The sequence below is a fragment of the Poecile atricapillus genome, chromosome 5 (genome assembly GCF_030490865.1).
Source record: "Poecile atricapillus isolate bPoeAtr1 chromosome 5, bPoeAtr1.hap1, whole genome shotgun sequence".
NCBI classification, from domain to species: domain Eukaryota; kingdom Metazoa; phylum Chordata; class Aves; order Passeriformes; family Paridae; genus Poecile; species Poecile atricapillus.
Window position 1 is genome coordinate 31,805,006 of NC_081253.1, and position 14,423 is coordinate 31,819,428.

General features: G+C 39.2%; 2 protein-coding genes across 2 annotated transcripts in view; both read right to left on the reverse strand.

Moving 5' to 3' along the window:
- FAM171B (family with sequence similarity 171 member B) overlaps positions 1-441 on the reverse strand; it is a 37,593-nt gene extending 37,152 nt beyond the window's left edge. The window contains exon 1 of the mRNA XM_058840305.1: positions 209-441. Within this exon, the coding sequence (XP_058696288.1) occupies positions 209-371 (163 nt within the window). The 5' untranslated portion in view covers positions 372-441. The remainder of the gene's footprint in view (positions 1-208) is intronic.
- A 4,019-nt stretch (positions 442-4,460) lies between these two features.
- ITGAV (integrin subunit alpha V) overlaps positions 4,461-14,423 on the reverse strand; it is a 45,762-nt gene continuing 35,799 nt past the window's right edge. Inside the window, exons 24-30 of the mRNA XM_058839662.1 lie at positions 13,529-13,634; positions 12,731-12,889; positions 11,644-11,757; positions 11,241-11,354; positions 11,039-11,146; positions 10,389-10,511; positions 4,461-10,018 (exon numbers count right to left, since the gene is read on the reverse strand). Of these exons, the coding sequence (XP_058695645.1) occupies positions 9,923-10,018; positions 10,389-10,511; positions 11,039-11,146; positions 11,241-11,354; positions 11,644-11,757; positions 12,731-12,889; positions 13,529-13,634 (820 nt within the window). The 3' untranslated portion in view covers positions 4,461-9,922. The remainder of the gene's footprint in view (positions 10,019-10,388; positions 10,512-11,038; positions 11,147-11,240; positions 11,355-11,643; positions 11,758-12,730; positions 12,890-13,528; positions 13,635-14,423) is intronic.

Sequence of the window (14,423 nt, forward strand, 5' to 3'; positions counted from 1 at the left end):
GGCGCTCCGGGCCACACGCCGGCTGCACTCACACCCGCAGGCTCCGAGCATGGATCCCGCTCCAGCCAAACCCCAGCCGCTCATTTTGGGATCCAGGACCACCCCCCCCCCCCGCAAACGCCGGGGTTCCCCGGGTAAGCGGGGCCCGGGGACACGGATCCCGGAGGGAAGGAAGGAAGGAAGGTGGATGCAGGGGAGGGGTCGGTACCTGATGCCGCGGCGGGGGCGGCCCCGGGCAGCGCCGCTCGCTGCTGCTGCTGCTGCGGGCGGGTGGCGGCGGCGGGAGGCGGCCGCCCCATCATCAGCATCACCAGCAGCGCGGCCGCCAGCCCCGGGAGCGGCGCGGAGAGGCGCCCGCAGGTGCCCGGCATGGCGAGCAGCCCGAGGGCAGCGGAGGCATATTGCGGGAGGCCGGCGCAGCGCTCCGCACCCGCGGCCCCAGCGGCGGCTCTGCGGCGGCAGCGCCCGCCCGCCCACAGACGTGCCGGGGCGGGGCCGGGCCGGGGCGGAGCGGGGCCGCCTCCGCCGGGGCCGGGAGAGCATCGTCCCTCTGAGGCGGCCGTGCCCGGCTGTCCCCGCGCTTGTTACCGGCAGCGCCCGGGCTCTGGCCATAGCCACGGAATCGGTGAACCACGCGTTCACAGAACCGCCGAATCCACCGCGCTGGCAAAGGCCTTCCAGGTCACCGAGTCCGCCCTGTGGCCCAGCAGCGCCGTGTCAATCGAACCGTGGCACTGAGTGCCACCTCCAGGCTTTCCTTGAACACCTGCAGGGACGGTGACTCCACCGCCGCCCCGGGCAGCCCTTTCCAGTGATAATCACCCTTTCTGTGGGGAAACTCTGCCTAATAGCCAACCTCAACCTCCCCTGGCACAGCTTAAAGCTGTGTCCTCTTGTCCGGTCACGGATTGCTCGGGAGCAGAGCCTGAGCCCCATCTGGCTGCTCCTTCCTTTCAGGGACCTGTAGAGAGCGATAAGGTCTCCCCTGGGCCGTCTTTGCTCCAAAATAAACACGCCCAGCTCCCTCAGCTGCTCCTCGTCACACTTGTGCTCCAGCTCCTTGCCCTCCGCTCTGTTGCCCTTCTCTGGCCTCACGAACCCATTCCCATTTTACTTATGTGCATCCTTAATTCTAAAAAATATGTTCAGGAGAGCTAAAAATTGTTATTGTCTGTGTTGTTGATCAGTGTAATGTTGGCTATCAGGAACTGCTAATAGGAGTAAACATGTACATAAGGCAGAGAGATGCCGGTGTGTAGGATCAAGGCTTTAGGAGATACCAATGTGGTTTTAAAGACTGTCACAGTGACTGGAGCACACGCCAGATGTGGAGGGGCTGAGGGAGCTGGGACTATCGACACAGCCCATGGGAGGGTAATAGAAAAAGATCCAGCAGATAAGCCTGGAAAAAAAACCCAGAAAGACAGCACATCCAGACAAATCAAACTGACCCGGAGCAGGCAGCCCGCGGTGCCTGAGAGCTGAACACACATTGGGATCAGCCCACAGGGATCTCACACTGGTGGGGATGAGCGTGCCCATGCCATGATTGCAGTGAGGCCAACATCCCATTCACTGGAAGCACTTACAGAACGACTAATACTAAATTTTCAGTGAATCTTGAAATAGTGAATAGAAACTTCTTTGGAAAATGTAAAATTACTTGAATTGCCTTTTAACAAAACAAAGATCAGTCAAATATAAGGTTTATTTTAGGCATATACTAGGCCAAATCCTGTAGTTTTCAGATTGCAGAAAATGAAAGAGAAACAGAGGAATAGTCACAAACTATAGGAGGGTATAAATTTTCCCATACTGAAAGGAAGAACTTACAGGTTACTCTGCATATTTTCAGAGTATAATCTAATATACTTTTCCTTATGCCTCCATCTCATTCTATACAGTACAATGTAATTAATTCACTGCCATTAGCAATGACTTGAAATAGATTTGGGATTAACATAGAAAATGCAATTTGCTTTTATTGCAGTTGCTGTTAGTTCATTGGCACCATTTTGGAAGTCACTGCTTTCAGGGTAATGCTGCAGTGGGAAATGCACATCCTCCTCAGCAGGTACTTCTCAATACTATTCTTTGTTGTCCATCTCTTTTTCCTTCATCAGCACCTGATTTCATTTGACAGGACTTCTCTTGAAAGAAAGCAAAGGACCACAAAAACCGTACAATTAAAACAATCATTTATTTGATGTGAAATTCCTCCAGGAGCTCATAAAGAAAAGAATTCTCTTTTTAGTGTAGCAGACATGCTCAGTGCCCATTTGCTTAATTGACATACTCTCACCCAGCTTCTTATTTCAACCTTTTTTATGGGCACTGTGCAGGAAAAGTGGCTGTTCCTGCACAGCCACTCTCAGAGCTGAATTAATTTTGGATTCCTTGCAACCGTGTGTGGTCCCAGGTGGAAGAAAGAGGCCTACAGAAAAGTTGCTGCTGCTGTGAGCTTCCTTTGTTCAGGAATTTGTCTGGTGACTGAGGGTGTGGCATTGAGAAAGGGCAGATCACAAATTCATTTCCAAATGTTTGCAGACATGAGCTTTTAACAGGATATAAACTATTTGGAGAGGAATAGTTGAACCAGCTTGGCAAGCTGGAACATTTTAAATTAATGTTGATGATATGAATATGCACAATTATTTATTTATAAAGTTCTGGGGGGAAAAAATCTGTTAAATGTGTGATAAAAGCTTTCTGGAAAATGGCTCCAAAAGGGGAATAAGATGTGGAAATTAATTGTCTGTACTACATTTAGAAAAATTACTAGGAAAAATTAGAGTACACAATAACATTCATTTCAGCAGAAATATTATCACAATGAGGATTGTCTTCTTAAACAAATTTTCTTTGAAGAAATGAAGGTTTGTAGTAATTTATTTCAACTACCTGAGTACTTTCTTGAGGAATTGTGTCCAGCAGTTACTCCTGCAGTCTTTAAAGGTTGCTACACACTCTTCAAACTGTAAGCAAATTACGACCACTGTCACCAATCACTGAAAATGGCATCTGCTGTTCTGCCAGGGCTGAAAATGTGTGCAGAAATGACACAGAAATGTCAGTCTACACAGACTCTGCAGAACTCTCAAAACCAGTATGACACAGGCCTGGTCTGCATGTGAAATTACAAACACTAGCCATGGGATATTTTACTGTCAAAATTCTTCTGCTGCTCACATTTGTAAGGTCTGTGTTGTACTTCTGTCTACTGTAAACTTAGCCTTAGCATGTCCTGTATGTTTGTCAAGATGGGTAATAATACAGCACCAAACTTCCAGCAGGTTTATCAGGGAGATGCAGTAGAACAGATTGATTGTGAAATACCTTGTGAGAAGATGGGCAGCTGCCAGCACTAACCCTAATTCTTTATGTTTATCAGACAATATATTGATGAGAAGCTCCTGTAAATATTTGTCAAAGTATATCCAATTGTTCACCATGTTCTTGAGAATGCCTGAATTGATGATTTAAAAATATTAATGTACTAGTATGCAATAAAGTATTAATGTATTAGCAATTCATTTACAAACTAACTAATGATGGAAGCACACAATAAATATCATTTAGGTACAGCAGCATAGCTCCAATGGAGTTGTGTAAATGCCAATTACATGGGCCATCATTTTATTTGAGGTGGCTACACTGTAAGATGGGAATTTGAAAAACCTCTCTGTTGCCTTGTTCCTATAATGAGACAGCTATTTTCTCAATAATAATATATTAATTTGGAGCTGCCAGGCAGATGCAGTGATCACTGTGCTGCTATCTAACTGCAGGTATCTTATTTGACAGGAACTAGGCCTGTGTTTGCTGCAGGGTGTATTGAACAAACGTTAAAAGCCATGTTTTGACTGCTGCTGTCGTGTTTCTTATACACATCAGGTGCAGCTACTATGAGATCAGTGGAAGTTGTTAATTAAACCATATTAAATTAAATTAGTTGTTAATTAAACCATTAAATATCAGTTTTACATCTTTTCCATCTCCTTTATTACTACTGTCCTTAGATAAACAAATTCTGTCTCACACAGGTGAGTATGACTGGTAATCAGAAGAAATACAACACTGAGATAAAATTAGACTAATAACACAACAAGGAAAGAAACTCCAGCTCTCTGGGAATTTTCCTAACCTGAGGACAAGATGTCACCATTTTCTACAGCAATGTGAAACCTATAAAGTCTAAACTATTTATTTCTGGTATGTAGAAATTTCTGTTGGAGATCAGTTTTCTGGTAACAGAATATAGTCTTTTTCTTGCTTGTGATTACAACATTTTTTGATTTGAGGTGTGAACATAAAAGTTCTGTTAATGTAGCCTTTTTGAATGTAGCACATAATTTTGGAGTACAAACATACACTATGAAATATTTTCTGATGAATTAAATACATTTTTAAAAATGCACCTAAGGGAAAAAAAAAAAAACCAAAACAAACCTACAACAGAATTTCTGTTGATTAAGAGGTATTTTATTCCAAAATTCTAAATATCAGAATCAAATCAATACTTACATTTTTCAGTTCCCAATCATAATATTTTGAAATTGTATATATACATAGAAAAATACAACCTAATAAAAACACTCAAATTTGCATTAGGATTAAAAGAATGAGTTAAAAAGCAAACCATAGCTTTAATAGCTATATATTTCATATCAGTACAAAATTACTGTGCCACAATACCCACTTCTTTGAAAAATTTATAATTTAATACAAAATAAGGTGACTTCAAATGTATATTGCTCTCCTTAAATGTACCGACGATCTTTGAAAAAAGTTCATAATAACTGAAAATATTCCCATTTGTGCTGCAAGTATTTACTGCATGACAAAGAAACAAAAAATGCAGCACTCTTGTTAGTATGTTAATTTTCTGCTTGTGCAAATAATGCTCTACTGATTTAATGCACGAGCAAACACAAAAAAAAAGGCAAAAAACCCCATTAAGAAGACATAAAATGTTACACTTTCAGCATATTTGTATCATAGCAAATACAGGTTTCCTTCATGAACTAGGAAAGCAAAACCTGTTAAAGTTTTTTGAAGATGTAAATGCTACATGAAATCTTCCATTACTTTGCAAAAGCCAAGGATTAAGTTATTCACCTTTAATGCAGCACATCTGGAGAAAGTCATTGCATGAAAGGTTAGATTTCCTGTGTTATGTTAAAATTCTATACATAGGGAAAAAATAGACCTAAATACCACAATCACATGAAACAGTAGTAATACTACAGACTCAAGCCCATTATTGTATTGGATCTAGTCAAATTTTCCACTATGGACTTAAAGAAGGTGGTAGCAGTTCTCAAGAACTCAGGAGTTAGTAATGGACACACTTTAGAATATACATCAAGCTTCACCCAATGTGGGTGATCAAAGACTTCCAATAGCATTAATTCATCACCTCCAGCGAGCACGCTGGCTCTGTTTGTTTGGCTGACAAACACTGTCCTCACCAGTAATGTCTTCACAAAAATGGAAACACCACAGCCCTTCCTAGGCCAGCAGAACTGGCAGAGGGCTTGCCAGTGAACCAGGTCACACCATGTCATATTGCACGTGGGGGTTTGAGGCTAAATATTCAGTACCAAAGGGTTCAGATCCCACTCACACCCACAGGAGTTACAGAGCTCAGCAATAACCATGATCCCAGCTGTGGCATCTGGCTGTGACAGGAGGCACTGCCAACTGAGCACTAACAGCTCTGCACATCTCAGAAACAAACCAAAATCATCTCCCTGCTGTAAGGCTCATCTGAGCCCTGCCATCACCTTTTTTATTTTTTGGATTCCTGTTTTCCTTTAATAAAATACATTTTTTTTCTGAATCATTAACAGCCAGCAGCATTGGACACAAAGAATCACATTCAAAGGGTCACATTAGTCTGGACCAAAGACAAATCTGCCTTGATTTTCCCCAGCATAATGCTGCTCTGCAACTGTTTGGGAGGGTGGAAAATACTGCAGGGCTCTATTGGTGTAACCAACAAACCCAAATGCTGCAAAAATCTAAGTTCAGCATGATTCCTTCAAATCACCAAGAGCATGCTGATTATACCTGAAGTATTTTCAAAATACACTTTAAGACTGTTTAAGCGTGGACACAAGTTCAGAAATGACTAACTATTTAATACCTTTGCTTGGAATAAATGTTTTATAAAGAAAGAGCACATGTAGTAAACTTTCTGAAGTTTCCACAAGCATTATGTTAATTAGAGGTCAATGTGTAAATCAAGATTTAGAACAGAAAAAATCCTGATAACTTGGCAAAAAATGTTGGCAAACTTACTCAAGGATTTCAAATTACGTTGATAAATATAGCCCGTACTTGACTTTACAGTCGAGCTTAAACAAAAGCTATTTCCACAATTTCATCATTCCATGAAAGAAAAGTAAACCTATAAATTAGGTTCCTTGCTTTACATTTTCTAAATATTGTCAAATATAGTAATAGATAATATGCATTCTGTAATATAAATCACTTTTCAAACTTGATCATGAGACGCTGCATTAATTGCAAACTGGAGTACATATATAATTTCATATTTCATTATAAAAGATATAGCTCTTTTAAAATGTTTTTATTGTCTAAATAATTACATAACTGTTGATTTTATATTAATAAAAAATCTGCTCCTGAAACATAGTTCTCCAAAGAAGTCTAATTCTCTGTTACTGTACTTGTATTTTTCAAATGCTCCCAGTATGCATTTTATGCATATCAATTTTGACTCAAAGACATTAATTTCATTCTAAAATACCTTTTCTAAAGTATCTTTAAAAGCTTTAACATCATTCTACAGTACTTGCTGTAAGAATACATCAATGCCTGTAAGTCAGTATGAAATTTATATTGACACAAGTATATACATAATCTGGAATCTTATTGCTGAATCTAGAACACACTATCAAAAGTTTCCTGCACCTCCATTCAGGAAAATTTCCAGTTTGGAATCTCCCTGAAACACAAATGTTACTTTAAATTGAATCTGAGGTGCTACATCTATGCTCACTAAATAACCTGTATACTCCATTTCTATATGCTACTGTGGTATTTTTAACCAAACTGGAAATTAATGGACATGGAAGAAGCAGCTATTTGCTTTCATTGTCCAGCAGAAGGGAAGAAATAAAAATCTCTTAAATAAGTCTTACTTTATGTTACTTCAAAAGTGGAAGATGCTTTCCATAGCTACAGTAGTTGTACTAATAAAATGTACCTTCTTATCCTGAAAATCAGCAAAATGAGTTTCCAGTTGCCACAGTAAAATCAGGATGCAGTTAGCACTGACATTAGCAATGCTGTGGTATCCCATCCATGTGAGCAGGAGGGATCTTCACCATGCTTTTTCTAAATACTCTTTTTCATCTCCTAATAACGCCTACACATGCAAGTAGTCTAATAAATTTCAAGTCACCATGAAGTGTACATGTAATGAAAGCACACATGTAGGAATTAGAGCTATAATCTGTCTGGCAGTCTCTTAAACCTCTTACCCTACTAAGATTAAGACTGGGTAAAACCGATCTCCTTGCACACAGATAATCAAGCGTGAGAACCACAAGCCCATGTAAGTAACTGAAAATGCTGTTCTATCAAAGTCACATTTTGAGGCCAGGATCAAAACCTGACTCCTGATTCTCTACTACATTACTAGTAACAATACTAAAAAGAAAGACAAAATTAAAACATTGGCCACACTGAAGACCTTGAAAGTTCAGTGAAAGCGGAATTATGCCCTATACCCTTTCATGTAAACTAATTTTATCTAAACAAACTGTCTAAACCCAACCCATGTAAATGGATAAATATGCAAGCCTATATCTGAACATACTGGCCCCCCAGACTCTGTGCTGTCTCCCCCTTAAGGACTCAGATGCCATCATGGATCAGCAAGTAAGAAGGGACTTAACAACAAAAGAGCCATTGGTGGATTTTAAATCTCTGAAAGGATGCAGAAATAAAAGTTGAGACAAACTGCTCATTTCAGAAAATGCTTGGTTTAGTGGGCACTGCTGTATTTATGGAGGAGATGCAGCTATGAAGAAAAGCCCCAAGGTACAAAACCAAACAAGAGATTTTGCCCTTTTAAGAGCTTGTCTGCATAGAAATCTCACTGGTGTAAGTACAGTAGAAGTCTTTGTGTACCTGGCTGCATCCAGAGAGTTTATACTGCAATTTATTCACTTTAAAAAAGAAAATAAACACATCACATAGAAGGCACCTTAGTAATGGTTTAAGTATGTCCACTCTAGGATCTGTGCAACCCATGGTTGCAAGTTGAGAACCTCCTGCTCTGCACTTGTCTACCGAAATGCATAGACAATGCTCTTTCCTATTACAGATTATTTCCAATCATGTTTAGAAAGGAAAAATTGTATCAATCAGTGTAAGAAGCTTCCTTTTACTACACCAATGGTGAGGGAAATAAGCTGAGAGCGATATAAACCCATGGCTTCAAACCACTTTAAACCACTGACCTTTTGGTATGTTTAAAAAACAATGAATCAAAATACTTAGTGTCTTTTCTGGTAATGAAATGCATTGAACATAATGAAATGTCATTGTGCAATGAAATGTCTTGTGCAATGAAACATGCAGTGACTGAAACAATGAATGAATCAAATGAAACAAGCCAATGAAACGATGAATGAGTGAAATGAAATAAGCCAAATCAACCTTTACTTTTGGACCCCTTGTGCACTGCCAGCTCTTCTCTGCTTCTTTTGACTCACTGTTCTCTGAGGGCAGGAGGTGAGGGAGGTGTGAGCATGGCTGAAGTACAGGTATAATCCAGATCCATGGATGTAGCTGGCAGAGAGCCTGAACAGCCCCCGTGTCACTCCATCCTGTACCTGGGCATGGTCAAGCAGGGAAAGTGAGGATTAACAGCTTCCCTACAGTGCACCAGGTGTCACACAGTGTCCCTCCAGTGCTCTGCTAGAAACCGAAATACAAGCCAAGTAATGTGCAGCCTTCACTTCAAAACCTGCAGAGGTTTCACTGGTGGACATCAAGGGTTTTCTCAGACGTGGCTGTTGGTAGCCACAGCCCAGAATCTTGTCCCTGGTAGTGTATGAATGCATCCAAGCTGCCAAGAGCTCTGTGGAACACCTGGATCCTGCACTGTGGAAATACACAGCACTCTTGGGATCTTCTCCTGAATCTGTTCCCCAAGTCCCATAGAAAGTACATCAGCCCCAGATTTCTCTCACTCACTTGGTGTTTGCAGGCTCAGTCCCTACAGTAAGAGACCCAGGACCTGGAGAATAGTATTTGTCAGGTCTAGAGGGAAACCACAAGACAGATGACTGAGTAGACAGGGGAACAGGTGTGCAAACCAGGTGTGGGATTCAAATTATTCCACTGAATATTTCCTATTTCTTGAGCAGGAGAAAAAAATAATCATCAGAGCTAATGGGTAAAGAACATTCTTCAGTACTGTAATACAAGCTACATTCATTTTTTTTGTGCAACTAACTTTCAAGAGCTAGGCAATGAAATGTAGTGTACTCCAAAAAAAAAACCAACGGAAACTAAGCATGTAATCCACCTCTGGAGGCTGCTGGCTCCGAGAGCAAATGCAGACTGCGTAGAAATTCATGGAGAATCAGCACATGAACCAGAAAAGATGATGTTTCCTGTATCCCAGTAAGCAAAATCCCAGCACTCCTCTTACTTGAGTTTGTCACACAGGGTCAGTGCAGATGCATTAGTGGCAGGCAGGAACAGCATTAATATGAGAGAGGGAATTTAAGTGTATTGCCCTTGTTTTGCACGTGCTGACGCCTTCCCAGACCAGCAGCTCTGCAGCAGTGAGTGTTTGTTCATGAAGGGGGAAGCCAATATTTGTAACCAAGATGTAGGCAAGTGTACATTTCAGAATGTCTTACAGATAAAACTCTGCTTAAGCTTCTGATGTTCCTTCCCCATTCTCATGTGGCTGTAGTTGTTCTCTTTCTTGTTCTTCCTGAGGTGGCCTCACACGTTTGAAAAAGCCCATCTGTGATTCAGAGAACAATTAAGAAATTGCATTGTGATTTGTAGAACACAGACACATCCTTTCTCTTTCCTTCATGATCAGATCTTAACTGATTAAGTTGTTTTTTCACTCCTACCCTCTTCCCTCATTTTTGACCTCCAAAGACAGCAAATATCAGTTGAAAAATTAAACTGAGTTCAGCACTATCACAGGAATGCTCTTTTATTCAACTTCTTCCTGACAAAGCTGAAAAGATACAGCTATTCCAAAAACTTAACTGATTCAGATGATTAGAACCAAGGCATTTCTGCAAAGTGCTGGTACTATATGAAATAATGCATCACTAATAGAGAAAAGCAAAAGATACAAAACCCCCAGACACACTACTTACCCTGTACATGACAAACACTAGAACAGCCAGGAGCAGCAACCCTGCTAGGACAGCCAAAATTATAACCCACACTGGCACAGGCATGGGCTGTGGTTGAATGCCCCATGTAATATTTGTAGTAACCTGATAGAAAAACACAATAAATCACACTTTGAGCCATAGTGACATGCTGACTTCATCCATTTAATCTTGTATACCTTTATCCTATCATGATTATAATTTTAATCCAGTATAAATTACTTTTTCTCTCTAGTATAGCTATAGATTTGTGCTGACATAAAAACTTCATTGACCAAAATTTAATAGGATTTTAAAATTAAATTATAATAGAGGGTTGGGGATTGTTTTGCCTGCATTTGCTTTTTTGCAATCAGTGATAACATGGCAACATGTCTTCTGTAATTTTTGATGATTTTCATGAGGACTGTTCACCATCATTTTTTTCATTTAAGTCTTTCAAGCCACAAATATTGTCAGCTCCAGTCTGTTTTACCATCAACTGTATGTGTACAGCTGAAATAAATACATGAAACAAATAGCTGATAAAATTAAAATTATACCAAGCCATAAAAATGTTACTCAATAACTGTCTTTGCACTAATTTTGAAGTGATTGTATATGGTAACTCAAGCTGGATGCAAAGTACTTACTACTGTAGAATTGTGGATATCTTCAAAGGAAAGGTTCTTATAAGGGAACTCTATAACACTGAAAGAAGCAGATGATTTGAGAGAGTAGGAATGGTTCTGGTATTCTTTCTGCGTAAGAAAAAACAAAATTAGTATTGCATGCGTGTACAAAAATCACTTTTAATGTTTCAAAAACAATGACAGAATGTTCACAGTCACTCACGTTCATGAAAGTTTGGGTCCAAAGGCGTGATTTTAAATACAATATTGCACTCTTTCCCCTTTCCAGGTGACCAACTTGACAGACAATCTTTAAACAGTCAGCAGTTCCACAGCCCTGTGTATAAAAACAGGAAGGATATTGCAAGTATGAAAATATTTGCAAAGTCCTTAATGGCATTAGTTTACCCATATACCTACACTGGCAAATAAACTATTAAAATACATTAAATATCGGATAATTATAGTTTGAAGCTACAAAGACAGTGATATGGTATTATGTTTATTTCCTATTACAGATTATTTCCAATCATGTTTAGCAAGGAAAAACCTTCCTTAGATTTGTTTTTAAGGTCTCATAACAGGATTGTAGGTGTGTTGTCAACACCTCAGTGCCGAGAGCTCACCAAAGTGTGCACGTCCCCCTCCACGGCAGCTAAATCTCTTCGGCTGATGCGGTGGTCACGATGGTCCTCCCTGCTAAGTGTTTCATTCCTGTCATCATCCTTGGAAGCAGAAATCTAGGATACACCAAGGGAACCCAAACAATCACTGAGTTAATTGCAGATTCCAAGCTTAAGGCCAAGAAAATTCCTAACTGCAAGTTTCTGTCTTTCAGTCCTAGTGATTTTTCAGACCCCGGCTGGAAATAAATCATTGCAAATTGTAGAGCAGAAGCACAAGAACTTGTATTTATATACTCACTGGAGTTGCTTTTTGGTTAACAAAGATGTACAAGTATTCTTTGTTATTCTATACATTGATTATCTTCCCTCTGTCCTTTTTTTTGCTCAAATTCTTGAACTAACTGAATTTCATTGACTATACTGACTTTTATTGCTTGTTCTAAACTATCCTAGAAATCAACTCTCTACACTCAATTAAACTTGCTGGGTTTTATCTGGTGTTTCTTTGCCTAGTCCAGCCCAGGAAAAAGGAGTTCCTTCTGCTCTGTAAGTCCCCTGTTTTGCTGGCAGCGACAGCTAACCCCTACTGTTTTTTGTGACCTTTGGATGAATGGATAAATTCATCCAAACTGGATAAATTATCCAGTTGGATAAATAGATAAATGTAATATAAAAAATAATACCATGTTCTTCTAAGAAGCAAATCCCAGAAAATTTAGATAAACAGTCCAGAAGTGTCTGGTATGTTTTATTCATGACCACATTCATTATAATTCTATTTCTTTGGACTTATATAAAAGAGCCTTATTGTTAAAAAAAACAAAACCACAAAACAAACAGAAAAAAAACTCCAGCCCACAATAAAAAGAAACAAGACAAATTGATCTTGACAATTTTGAGCTGCCATTTACCTTTTATTTCACCTGCTATATACATTAATATGTATTGTGAAAAAGTGTAGACTTACTCATCAGTCACAGATGAAAAACTATCTCAGTTTGTTGTATTCTCAGGAATTTGGCTATTTTGAGTATTTACAAAACAACCAAACATACTTCATTCCACTCAAAGGGAAAGTCCTGCTTACCTTAATTTTCAGTGGGTTGATTTCCATGTCAGAAGTGCAGTTCATGGGACCATCAATTTCGTACTGCACAATATACAACAGCGTGTTGTTTTTGTATTTGTAAGGCCACTGCAGAGTCATCATCACCTTGCTGAATGCACTTGGACCATTGTTTCTCAGCTGATTATGAAAATAAAATTTACAGATGTAAAAAAGTAATGCTACTTTCTCTGTTAATGTGTATATAGTTGTTATTTTATGTTTGAGCCACGAATGTGATATTGCTACTACCCCTACCCTCAACCACTTATGGCAACAGCATCAAAACTTTACCTAAAAGTGGTAAAAGTTTTAATTATTATTATTCACACAGCTCCCTCAATAAGTTTTGCCTAATTAAACAATCTAGATTAAATCTTTGATAATTCTTTTAAGGGAATTTTAAATACTTAAATTTTTTTCACAGCAAAAGACTTCAGAGCAGTGATTCAGAACAGAGTACAATCATTTACAGCCATGAGCCATTTCCTGAGCTCACATTACTTCAAATGTTTATTTAGATTCCAAAAGGCAAGAAAATAAAATATATGTAGCTATGTGGGTAATCAACCCCTGTTACAGTAATTGCAGGCATTCCAACCCTTCTTACTGGATATACTAGTTATTGGCCCAGTATTGAAAAAATAAAATCTCTCCCTACATGCAAGACAAAAAAAAAAAAAAAAAAAATCATAATTTACTACAGAGAAAAGCTACACCAAAAGATTTATTTTCACTTAGCACAGAAGCATGTCACTGAAATCAGTAATAGTTCCACACCTCATAGATGTGCTGAACTAGAGGCCCAATGTCATCTTCTGTTTCAGGATTCTCCTTGGGCTGCCAGTTTGCAATAGGAAGAAATATGTGGTCAGGGGACGACACACTAAACAGCAGAGCAAAGGAGTGGTTATTAGCAAGTATGAAACAATAAATGGGATTCTTCAGAACATCTAAAGAAAAAAAAAATCAACACGTTTAAAATACAACTGCCACTTCTTCATCCTCTACATAAAATGCATATAAAACCTATATAAATTACATATACTATATATAATCAAATTTTATATAATCTGTATAAAAGAAGTGGTTTGAATATTGAATGTTCAGTTCTTTTCTCTAGGTTAAAAACAGATAAAAGACACACACGTCATCCAAACAAAACCAATTTGGAAATACTGTGATAATGAGAAATATTGGTGATGTAGAGCCTTAGCAGTACAGTCCTAAGACTAGTTCAGCCCTGAAAACTGTGAAGATACTAATCATGCTTTTCCAGTGTGCCATCCTCCACCTCTCAGATACTGAACAAATTTGTCACAATGATGAATGTAGGGGAAAATTTAAAAAATTAACACTCAGGAATCCAAGTTTACTGGTTAAGCAAGAGGAATTTTTCAGGGGTAGTAGAAGTGATGGAATAACTAAGTCATTACGATACTAATACTATGTTTAAGACTGAAAAAGGTGAGGACATTACAAACTTAAATTCCATAGAATCTTCAGCTTTGGTTTCAGGGGTTTTCAGATGAAACCCCAGTCAGTTTGTGGAGGAGAAAAGTGACCTGCAAAATTGTAAAACTGCAAACAAGAGGCGTGATTTTTTCTCCTTCTAAAAAATGTTTCTAGTAATGGAGGCACAATACTCCTTTTTGGAATTCCTTTTGTAATTATT